Source organism: Motacilla alba, chromosome 6 (genome assembly GCF_015832195.1).
Source record: "Motacilla alba alba isolate MOTALB_02 chromosome 6, Motacilla_alba_V1.0_pri, whole genome shotgun sequence".
NCBI classification, from domain to species: Eukaryota; Metazoa; Chordata; class Aves; order Passeriformes; family Motacillidae; genus Motacilla; species Motacilla alba.
Window position 1 is genome coordinate 20713337 of NC_052021.1, and position 12723 is coordinate 20726059.

Here is a 12723-nt window from a genome sequence, read left to right on the forward strand (position 1 = left end):
GCACTTTGTAGGAATGAAGCTGAACCAAAACTTTTCACTTCCTTTTTTCCTTCTCAGTTCCACTATCAAAAACATTGGGATTTTTTTATTAGCTCTGCAAACATTATACTACTACATCTGTAAGATGAAGTTAAGTGACAGAAGCTAAGGCCTACCACATTAGTTTGCACAGTCACAGAAGGAATACCAACCTTCCCATGCACCTATCCCTACTTCTGGAGGATGGTGTTCATTAGTCTCTCCAGCATAAACTACCAAAGAGATGAACATATACAGTGCAAATATTCTGCAACATCTTTTGGGATGAGGTATCTACTGTTCCACTTTATGTCTGTTTCCTAGAGCATCAACACAATCATTTTATAGAAGGAGGTCTTCAATCCACATAACATAAAATGCAGAATTAAATATCAGACTTTTTTGTCAACAGGTTACAATTAGTTACAATTACTTTTAAGATGACCTTACTAATAGCAAAACTGCAATTTCTCAATCTAATTTGGAGGCATTTCAAAGCATTCCCTATGTTTTTGGGGTTTTTTTTTTTTGATCTCCCTGAATAGATTAGGGTTTTGAAAAAGGTTTTCAATTGACCAAAAAGCAGAAACTAAACTCGCCTGGGAAAACAACAACCAACAATTTATTGGTTTGAGAATGTGAAACTACTCCAACCCTCACTTCCAGAAAAAGTTATTTTTAAAATAGTTGTTCCAGCATAGAACTACCCCTTATGAAATTATTAATAGTAATGCTTGGTATTCACTCCACAAGGACTGTGGGCTTTAGACAAAAATTAAATTGAACCAGCCTCTTCCTCACTCTCCAAACTTGTACAGGTAAAGAGGCATTCAACAATGAAATATTACAGTAGTCAAAAAAAAAAAAAAAGGAACTGTAAGTACCTAGAGGAAAAGTGGAATTAGATGCTGAACCAACTAAACCAAACAAAAAATATATACACAAGTGCACAAACAATTGTGTAATATGTCTGAAAGGAAAGGACCTCTGAAGTTCAATGCTCTGAAGTAAAAGGTGAAGAAAGGTATCTTTATTTACAAAAGCAGCACTGACACTGTATCAGTGTTCCTATGGTCCAGCAGCAGAAAGGAAACTCCATTTATCAGGAGCTGCTGTCTAACTTCAAAGGGACACAGACTGACAAAATTTACACATTATGACTTCTTACAATTATATAAACATTGGTGCTCACCAGGAATAGTCAAGATGTTACAGCACTCCAAAATGTGTATTCTTTTACCTAAGTCACATGCGAAGCTGAAACGACTCTGTACCAACTCACCAGTATTACAGCACCTCTACTGACATTTAGTGACTCGTGTTCAATTGTGCAACATGTGGATACAACTATAATCTAAAGCAATATGTAACACTACTATTAACACACCAACTTTCAGTGCCTCACATTGAATCTGAGAATGAGCCACATCTAGTTTTACTTTCAGCTTCCAAAAGGTGTTACTAAATCTCTGTACTGCTGCTTTCCACTAAAGCAGCTTTGGTAACTGAAATGGAAACCAGCCTTTAGAGCAGACACAGCCTCAGCACACAGCTCAAAAGCTTTATCTTGATATTCCTGTTAGCCCCCATATCACATGTACATTAGCAAAGTTGGTTAAGCAGACTGACCAGACCTAATGTAATTAGACGACTCCTCTACTTTACATGATGATTTATTTTAATGTACACGGTAATCTTGTTACAGCAATCCTTACTACTTCCACGTTCTTCTGGACAGATTTGGGAGATGAGAAACTATATATTACATATGTAGTTACTACAAACATATTACAAGTTGATAAAAAAATAAGAGTAGGATAAAACAAAGGGATACTTTGTAGAAACTACAAAGCTTAAAATAAAACACCTGCTACTAGAAGTCCCTAAAAGGTGCATTGCTGCCACTAATTTTGATGAAGAATGAACTTCCATTATAAATGTGCACACCTTTACTTTACTTACATAGAACTGCAAACTTATTCACACACAGCTACTGAAACAGAATTTACTTTTGTGATAGCACTCTGGAAGTACAGATACTATAACACGTGACTTGGAGCTAATCTATCACAAGCTTAATTTGGGTTTATGGTTTCCTTTCAATTATCCTGTTCGGAAGCTTAACCCGCCCGTTTCACACACACACGGGCACCAAAAAAAAAAAAAAAAGAAAAAAAAAAAAAAAAAGAAAACCCCAGGAATTTGTGCTCAGCATTTTTTATAAAACAGCTCTGTTAAGACACACCTCTGTATCTGTGAATGCTTTAAACGCTGGCACACCCCGGAGCACATGTGTGCAAGCAGATACTGCCCAACATTCTGAGGCAGAGCCAGAATACACTGATCACTTTTCTCCATGAAAGCCTGTTTTATTTTGGTTACTTTACAACTAAGAGCTCTGAAACGCAAAAACGGTTTCTCGCCAGTTTTTGGGACTCGATATCATAATTTCCTACTCCCCAGCAGTTTAACCACCCTAAGAAAGACTGGCCAACAAAACGAAGGTGTCGAATTCAGGAGGAAGCCCGAGACGCCCCAGGCAGAGCCCCTGCGGCCCGAGGGAGGGAGGGGGCACGGGAGTGACCCAGGCCAGAACGCAAACCCAGGCCAGAGCACGGAGCGACCCCCAGACCCCAGCGGGGCGGCCGCGGCGAGGTCTCCGCAGGCTCCCGAAGCAAAAGGAGACGGAACGCGGGCACCCCTCCTTCCCCCCCGCACAAGGCCTCACGGAGAGCCGGGAGCGCCGGGTCGCCGCTGTCGGCCCTACTTCCCCCATTCTTCCCAGCTCCCACCGACCTGGAGACGGCCATGGTCGCCCGGAGCCGGGCCTGGCTGACGGCGGGCGGCGGGACGGGGGGGCCGGGGTGCTGCCCGGGCGGAGGGCGCTGGGCCTCGCTCGGGCCTGGGGCGCCGCACCCGGCCTCGGCCCCGCCGGCGATCCGCGGGCAGCGGCTGAGCGTGGCAGAGGCCGGCGGCGGTCGGAGTGTCGCTCCCCCGGGCGGGGCGGCGGCGGCGTGGGCGGCAGCGGCGAAGGACCCTCGGAGCGCGGGTTAAAGCCTCGATTCCCCCATCACCGGGGCGAAGCCCAATGCCTGGTTTTATATGAGCAGCCATCTTGTATTTATTCCCTTCCTCCATGAGAGCCGCTTCCTGATTGGCAAGAGCGCCCAGCCACAGCCAATGGCGGGAGCGCTTCTAAGAGCAAGGAGGGCGGGAGCGCGCAGCGCCCGCACTGAGCAGGATCGGCCATGGAGCCCGCCGGGCCGGCTGGGGGGGCGCCGGCCTCTGCCGGGGCGTTCCATCTGCAGGGCGATGGAGGGGGGCGAACTCAAAGGAGAGAGCCCTAATCCCGAACCCCGAGGAGAGAAAAGGACACGAGAACGCGGAGTAAACTCTTCCCCTTCCATATCCACTGGGTGGTGGCCCTTCTGCCCCGCCAACACGGCGGGAGAGGGCGGTCGGTATTCGCCAAACCAACGCTGCACCCCTCTCTTGCCGAGGTCCGCCGTCCGTCGGCCATGCCCGGTGCTGCGGCGCGAAGTCGCTGCCCGTGGGACTACAACTCCCGGCATGCCCTGCGCAGTGGCCGAGCTCGGTCGCGCGGCCCCGCCGTCCTTGCGGGCGGGCGCCGCTCTGGAGCCTCCTCGCTGAGGGGCGGCCGTAACCCGCGGGCTGCTCCCGCTGAGCGGTCATGGACGCGAGGGTGGGAACACCCAACGGTTCATAAGCGTCGCCAGGCAGCGACGGGACGGCTGGTCCGTCCCGGTCACGGCGCCTCTGTGAGGGGCCACGTTCTTTCCCGCTCTCTGCCGTCGCCCCGGCTGGGACCGCGGCCCGTCCTCCGAGCCCGGCGGGCCCCGGGCGATGCTGGAAGATCCCTGGAATCCAGCCTGGCAGTGCCCCTTGTTCCGGGCAGGCACACCAGGCTCCCAAGTGCTCGCTATCAGCTTCCATCAGATCCAGATTAAGAAATTAGCCTTCGACTAATCATTTAAATTAATGGTCCCAGACTGGTACATAAAGTTAGCTGACGCAAGTAACCTTTCATGTGATAAGTTGGAAACAAAATAATAGATTTTTTTTTTCCTGTGATGGCATAAACTTGGATAAACACATGAATTTGCATAGTGCTGTATGATAAAGTTTTCTTCTGAAGCCCATTGTGCTGTGAGTGTTTCACACCCAACCCTTCTAGAGCGATTTCTGCTCGCCCCAACCTTTCTGGTTGGTCTCCCTCTCCCCAGAGAGTTTAACTCTTCCTGTATGGGCTCACTCATTCATGAACACATATTCCAAACAAGCCTTCTAATGCTGTCTGTATTATCGCTGTCTTTTGACAGTTCTATCAAGACACTGGGATAGCTTCAATCTATCCTTATCCATGCAGCCTAGACTTCAGCCTTTCCTAAAGTATGCCCAGGCTGCCGCTTTCCTGCCTGTCTCTTCTGTCCTTTGGTGGGAGCACGGTGGCAACTGGAAACTGGCATTGAAGTGGCCCCAAACACTGGCAGTGAGAGTCAGCCTGAGGCCTCTGAGCATGGAGTGTGGCCAGAGCAAACCACAGACCTGTTTTTCAGTGATGGACATGGTAATGCCTTTTGCCCGTCATGTTACTGGTAGTTACTGATGCAGTAACTACCTTTAAAGAGCTCAATATACCTTCTGCAGCTGAATACACACAAAAAGTACAGTGGATTTAGCTGGAGGCCAAGGGCCTCTCACCAGAGTACTCCAAAAACTCCCCACACCTTCCTTTCTGCCATCCCATACCCTTGTGTAGGGGATGACCCAAGTACACCTGCCTGGGTCCCTGCCCATGATCCCAGGCACATGCCTGCTCCTGTTCTCTGTGTGTACCTGTTTGATTTAGCCATGTGCGGGGAGGGAAGCAGGGAATTGGGGTAGGGAGCAGCAAGGAACAGACTGAGGGCGGAGATATTTTCCTTGTATGTTTGATGCTATTGACATGGATGTATAGCAAACATCCCTGATAGTATTTCCGTGTTTGTTTAGCCAGGAATCAGCAGCCATCCTGTCCTACTGTGGACGTTATTGAAATGATCCTCAGGTGATATTTCCAATTCTAACATCCTATTTTCTCTAAGGTTCCTTAAAAACAGTTTTAATAGCAGTCAAGGCAGAGGGCACATCAAACATGCAATAAAATTTGTTTTGAACAGCTCCTACCTGATAAAAATAAATGCAGGGAACATAATGGTGGTGGGTCATATGCACTGAGTACTTGTTGAAATTTTGATAAACTGCACTTCCAGCAAAGCAATCTGCAAAAGACAGAAAGAATGATCTGTAATAGCAGGCATTCTGGACTCAAACGCAATTCATTCAAGTATCACATCATATATTTTTGTATTTTGACATGACATTTATGAAAAGCACATCATTACTTAACTATTCACTTGTATCTTCTGCTCAGTCCTTTCCCTACACCCCATGAAAACTAATTCTTCTTTGTCCATGCATCTGTTCAGCGCCTCTGTAAGTCACACCAATTTTGTTTGCAATTTTTTTGGGGACCTATTTTTCAAGGAGTACCTATACATTTCCTTCCTTCTTCTTCTGTTAAAAGAATCCCCTCTGAAAATCTGTTGTGTGCCAGTATACTCTTTCCAACCTGCTCCTAAATTAAATGAAACTCAGTAATTTCACTCCTTTGTTATGTTTTAATCAGTACTTCCTGCATTCATCTCAACTGTTTGTATTTTGCTTTCTTCCTCCTGCCAGCTGTGTTCACCTGCAAACTCCTATTGCTCGGGCTGCAGATTCACAGCGACAGCAGCTCGGGTATGTGCCCTATTGCCAGAGCCCAGGCAGAAAGTGGTGCAGCCTCCAAGAGCTCCAGCTGTGCAAATAGCAGATGACAGAGGCACTGTTTTTCAGGTGGAATCCTCCCTGATTAGACCTGACATAACATAATCTTTTACACATTCTGGGCTTTTAGAAGACTAGCTTCCAGTTAGTTTTTTGTGTCCTGAAGGTTTGTAAATTTGTATTGCTCAGGATCACACCAGCCTCCCTGTAGTGGTAGGTATAACATTTCCTGCCTTGTAGTCTGATAAGAAAAAGATTATTTTCATAATAGCTTGCATGTATTTTAGTGTCTGTTATTTGATTTCCATATTCCTTTGGAAAACTTGTCTGAAGACAAGCAAGTCTTAGAAGCTCGCCCCTGCTTAGCAGTTTGCTTAGACAGCTTCTCTGCTGGTGTCTTAATCTCTATGATTATTTTGATAATCTGGGGAAAAGTTTCTGGGAGATACATTTATGCAGTATGAACTTATGCAGGTAAACCATGCAGGTTCTTTGCAACATGTATTTCTTAATAATGCTTTTAAACTTTGAAATTCTTATTTGTTTTTATATACTTAACTGCTTCACCTTCAAGTATTATTTAATCTTCCTTGTTTTTATTTGACATTTTATCTCTGTAGGTTAGGCCCCTCTTTAGTACTGTTGTTAAAATCAGAGTTCTGATTGCTGAAAGATTTTTTTTCTTGAGTAATCTCTTGTTTCTTGCTAGCTAATAGTGTCTCTTGCTATTCTGCTTGATTTTTATTTAAAGGTGTATTTATTTTTTCACTAGTTTCCATGCCAACTCTCATGGCTTTTAATTGTCTTATTTTTACACCAAGGAGGTTTTTTTTAGTAGCTGCACAACCTTCTCAAAATCCTCTGAATAGAAAGTCAACTTGTTCATGGCCTTCCTTTTAAGTTCTTCACAGTAAGTGCTGGTGTCTGCAGGCTGGATGCTGACTGATAGCTCTTGTGGTTTAAAAACACCTCAGATACCAAGGAAGTGCTGGATTCTGAGAGACAAACCAGGGCAAAGCATTGCCACCTACAACATGCAGCAGCAACATTCCTGAAAAATATTTGATGGGCTTCGTTTTCTCAACATCCAACAGGATTGCAGTAACCACTAGGTAGTGAAAATCACCAACATCTAAAAGCTTCCCAATGTCACCAGAGCTGTCTAATTATCTCATTAGATTTCATTACCTCTGATCATATTTAACATTGTCAATTTGAGACAATTTTCCTGAATGAGAGGCTCGTGGTATGACAAATAGAGAGGGAAAACTTGTGTTTCTCTTCTTGTGAATTTCTGCTCTCAGGGATTTTATCTCATGAGATGGCATGGACTTGTTCAGAAGCGTTGCTTCTTGCCCATCTCCATGGGCAACTGTACAACTGATCAACCTTGTTGTACAAGGTTGTACACCCACCTTGTTTTTGGTAGCCATGGACTCCTAATTTCTTCAGCATTTAGTTCCATGACCATGAACTTCCCATTTTCTAACTCAGCTCTACTTTCCATCCTATCTTATAACAGATGAAGACATAAATTACTGATATCCTTTGGAAACCTTTTATGTACAAAACCTGTAAATTTCTTAGTTTTGTCTAGCAGTTATCTGTGTTATCCTAAGTTAAATAAGTATTTTATAGTTTGGGTAGTTTATTGTTCCTGTGGCATTTTTAGGAGATGGTATTATCTATGCATTGCGTACCGTTGGCCTTTTTTTCAAACAAGCTGTTATGTTTACATTTATTTAAATCCTCCCCCTTTTGACTTCTCTGTGCATGGAACTACACCACTTTCTATGTCAAGAAAGTAACTAAAGTAAATATACTTAATACTGAAATATTAAGGGATTAACAGTAATAACTTCCATGGACAATTGCATCTTTATACTGCTCTCTCACTGACATTTATGATAGCAGAGATCTCAATTTATATATATATATATATATATATATATATATTTAATGTTTATTATGCACATACACCTACATTTATACATAGATATACCTACATATATACACCTGTATAAAAATGAATTTAGTATTTCATATCCAGAAAGAAAACTGAAGGGGAGAAAAGCTCATGGGCTTATTTGGATCAAGGTAACAGACACAAAGGAGCCAGTCAGAGACAAAAAGAAAAGGAAATAATGAGGTCAAACTCTTCCTATAAGTCTGCAAGTCTTTCTACGTAGTCCTGTGGAAAAATGCAACATGAAAATAACATGAGAGAAACAACTAGAGACCTTTTACTAAGTTTTTCTATTATCTAAAGTTGTGTGTTTTTAAGGGCTTTTTTCTTTATTTAATTTCAGTAGTCTGATTGTTCTTTATTTTTTCATGACCTAATGCAAGAGGGACATTCATCTGTGCAGTTCAAAAAAAAAAAAAAAGTGCATATAATTCCAGTGTGCACAAACTGAATACAAAGAGCATAAATAGAAAAGCACCTCTGTCATCAGGGACATAAGGATTCAGAAGCACGCTATAATGCTGAATAAACAAGGCCAGAGGTTTCACATCTAGTCCAGCTCTTTCCAAAAGCTGTTGCTTTTCAAAGATAAAAAAGAAAGCTAATCTGTGGCCATCATCACAAGTTCTGCAGCAGTTAATGAGTTTAAATTAGATTTAAAAACAAGTCTGGTGCACGTACCCCTTGCTCTCTATATATTTTAACTACTATATTTAAGTGATAGAAAGCAATAACTGTTTTTCTTTTACTTTAATTTGCAAATATTTTTTCTCAGAATATTTTTTGGCCTATGAAAGATTCCCTGCATGTAGTGTGAATATCATAATTTACCATTTGCTGTTTACCAGAATTGCTACTGAATATCTACAACATCATGTTGATACCAGGATGGGATGATCCTATTTTTCATCTGAAGTGTGCAGACAAGGATCAATCAGCTCCAGCACTTGGATATACCCATTTATATTTCTTTTAAATTTACTGTGTGCATCTCAAAGATGGACTGAGATAAACAGATATTAACAATATCTCTTTTCTTCTCCTAAAAGAGTTAATCTTGTTTTACGGACTTTTGTTTGGTAGTAAAAAACTTTGACAGTTTTTAACTCTGAAAGTAAAAACTTCTTTCTGTTTATGTTAGAAGAGGCCTTTTGAAGAACTACATGGGGAACATCCTCATCTGTAACAACTTTATCAGACTTATCTATGTTGAGGGTTCTTTCATCTTCCTTTGTGGAACATTCAGTCCTGAGTGTTCCTCATAAAGGAATAAATGTCTTCTGCTTTCAGTATGACCTGCTTGTACTTCTTAGAGTTACTTCAGATTGGCTTGTTACACTTTAACTAATTTATAACTGTAAATTTTGTGTGATGGGTACAGTAATAGCAACATTATAGTGTGTTTTTATGCTGTCCTGAAAGTGTGAGATAAGACAGGTATGTACCTGTACAGACAAATTGAATTTTATTCACGGATTCCTCAAATGATGGTATTCCTAATACCCAGTAAAAACTGAGCTTGTTTTCAATGTGGAATATGTTTGTAGAGTAGTTTCTTACTTGATTGTCTAAAATTCTCATTGGATTCTACAGGGAATATCATCATGATATTATACAACACATAGACTAGATTTAAAGCTTAGAGAGAAGCCTTAATTAGTTTTAAGATCCCATATGACTTTACTGTCGGATTAGAGGTCTGAGTGCTCCTGTGTTTTTTTGATAACTGTTATTTACATCAGCTCACACAGAGCCACATGCACAGCTCAGAAGACCCAGATAAGAAGTTGCCAGGAGCTCCTCCTCCAGCATGTGTCCTCTTTTTATACCCAGTAATCTTTCACCAGTTTTTACACATGCACCTTTTGCACATTTCTTCCCTCACACTGGTGACTCTCTTCCTCTGACACTTGCATTTTCATTTTCCCTCCTTCATTTTTCTTTTTTAAAACACTTCTTTTCCTGTCCTTTCCCCACAACCCCTGCATTGTCTTCTCATCTCAGGAGGAAAAGAATCAAATTGCTTCCTCACCTGGTTTGTTTTTATCATCTGTTTTTCTGGCTCTTCATGAGAGGAAGAAAGGGAGCTGCTGGTTTGGTAATTGCTGTCCACTGGAACCAGTAAGGCACAGTCTGCTGACAACTGGAGCAAGTAACAGTCAGCCTGGAGAGGAAATAAGCTCCAGTGCTTGGTGACAGCATGGAAGCTATTGCTTTTTGTTTGCACACACATTTTAAATAAACTGCTCTTCACAGCAGCCAAGGATTCATATCCCTTTGCTAAACCCCAGATGGGGAATACCTTCCTTCTTTTCTCAGCACTGAGCAGGTTCTTAGGCCACAAATGACCTTTTGGTGCCTGCATTTCTGGATACTTCACATAAGACATTTTAAGAAAGAATTGATCTTCTTTGAGAAGATGCTGCTTAGGTCACTGAACTGCTGGTCCCAGCACACTGGTTGTAGTACTGCCCCCCAGATTTGATGGGTAACATCACTTAACAGTTTTGCACACACAAAGAGAAAGCCTGCAGCTTGCTAGCAGTTACGTCAGAGGCAAATAAATAGGGAAGGATCCGAATTACACTTGTGGCTTCTTGTAGGTCATTTAACCTTTTGCCTCAGCTGAGGAAAAAAACAATCACATGCAAACCTTTCTAGCCCTTTTATAGGTAACCTTGTTCTTCACACAGAAAACTGAATGCTGTACACTGTAGATTTCTACATACAAATTTAGTTGTATCCTTGTGTTCTGGTTTCCTGTCAGAGCTGACTTCTCCTTTTCCCAAGCCCTTCTTGGGAATTTGCCTTCTGCACAGAGCTCATGTGAACTTTCAGTGTTTTCCAAGAATCACCCAAACATTTCCTAACTCAGGATGATCACAGCTCAGGGCAAGCTAGCATGAAGGCTTTGCCATCTGATAAAAGTCCAATGAAAACATTACTTCAGGACAGCAACAGAAAAGTTTTCTAGGAGTTGAATTCAACAGTTATATATATTAGAACTATTACAACTTCATTAAATAATTTTGTGCTCAGTCTGGATTTTCTGTATTCTTGTGTTTTTCTTCAAAATTTCACACTCAGGGCAGTGATAAACCAACACTATCTGGCTTTTTATGCTCTGTGATAGAACAACAGCTAGTTCTATGTTTGCTGAGAACATACGAAAGAGACCAGCAAAATTTTATGACCTTTTTGTACAACTGTGAAATAAATAAAAGTATTGTGTTTTATTCATGAGTGCTGCTGTAATATAATATTCCCTTAAAAAACAAGAAACTTTTAATTTCATTCTCTACCATGTGAACCTAATTAGCAATTAAATAGTACAGATGTGAATACACAGTGATGAACCAATCTGTGGAATTTGAGATAAATGTCAGCTGGAGTTCGTCATGTATTATGTGGGCTTAGTTCTGCACAATTCCATTAGGAACAATAAGGTGGAAAGCCTTATCCTAAATTATTAATAAATAAATAAACAAACATAACTATGTCTATTTCCATATAGTCTTCTCAAAACCGCTTGTGGAAACATCAAGTCTAACAGTATTCCCTGAAGAGAGACATTCAACATAGGCAGGAAACTGACATTTATTTTGTTAGATAACAGAATTGCACCACCTGGTTGTTTGCACCTGAACCCTCAAAGGGTCCTGCAGGAACTGACAAGGGCTGGTGAGAGCCGCTGCTGATCCTAACTTCTTACGCCATGTTTCTTCTTCACTGAGCTTTCCAGTGCAGCAGCTTTTCAGCTCTCCAGTCTGGAGTAGCAAAGAATTGACTCTAGGGTCACTGCAATCCTAAATAACAAACCCCAAAACAAAAATACAAAGGGCAAATGTTTTCTGCTCTTTATTCACTTTATGAATACTGCATACATAGTAGGAAAAAACCTCAAACAAATGTCAGTCTGTAATTCTTGGGTCCCTGCTGGAAAATGCCAGGAAGGGTGTTTTTTCTTGATTTTTTAAAAGGATCTATAGTAGCCCATGTTGCTGATCTTTCTTGCTTTCAAATAAAGAAGTGTAGATAAAAATTCTCATCTTACAGCTCAATAAAAGAAAAAAAAAAAAGAAAGGCAAGTGAAGGAACAAATGCCTTTTCATAACATTTAGTGTTCAGTTCCACAACTGGTTTATATAGACAGAGCTTCATTCCTGAGACCACATGAATGAAGCTCACCATCAGATTTGATGGCAAATACAATTTAATGGGAAATACAAAGCTGCTGTGAAAATGAGAAAACTATTTACTTTGTACAGTGAACAAAGCCAAAGTTGTTCTACCAGTTGCACAGGCAATGAAGCATTTGCAGTATGAATTTATATCCATGGAGTCCTTTGACTAGAGGAACTGTTTGCATGTGTTACTAAACAACAGGAGTTACAAGATAGTCCAATCTAGCTCTTATTTAGTACAGAACCATGAATTCAGAAATCTGGGTTTTATGCTACCACTAAAAGCCAAAAACCACAGTGTTTGGCACAAACACTTTTTTCCCCAGTTTTCTAGTGTATACCCCAGACCCTCTTGCTCTCTTATTTGATGCTTTAAAGCTTTGCTTTTAAGGCAGTGTCTTAACTGTATAACTTAAGTAGCTTACATCGAATTGTTTATTTTAATGCCCTACCTTTATCCTTATTTATTGTGATGCCTTTTCAAGTATTACTTCATTAAAATGTAATAGTAATGAAAAATGTAGGTATTTTAATTTACCTAAGTGTTATAGTAATACTGTTTTCCATCCTAGGGAAAGATTTCCTTATCCATAGTAGGTGCTACTGTGCAGCTGCTGGTATAAATTCAGTTACTGTTTGTTGCACTACCTTTGTGAGAGCCACAGGCAGTTCAGGAGACTGTTCAATACATGACCCTTAAAAGGAGCTCACCTGAAGAAGTAAGTT

At 41.5% G+C, this 12723-nt stretch overlaps 1 protein-coding gene across 2 annotated transcripts in view; it reads right to left on the reverse strand.

Moving 5' to 3' along the window:
* Nucleotides 1-3138, reverse strand: part of BTAF1 (B-TFIID TATA-box binding protein associated factor 1) — a 43265-nt gene extending 40127 nt beyond the window's left edge. For both annotated transcript variants that reach the window (XM_038140199.1, XM_038140198.1), the window contains exon 1: nucleotides 2815-3138. In XM_038140199.1, the coding sequence (XP_037996127.1) occupies nucleotides 2815-2828 (14 nt within the window). In that variant the 5' untranslated portion in view covers nucleotides 2829-3138. The remainder of the gene's footprint in view (nucleotides 1-2814) is intronic.
* Nucleotides 3139-12723: the final 9585 nt, after the last annotated feature.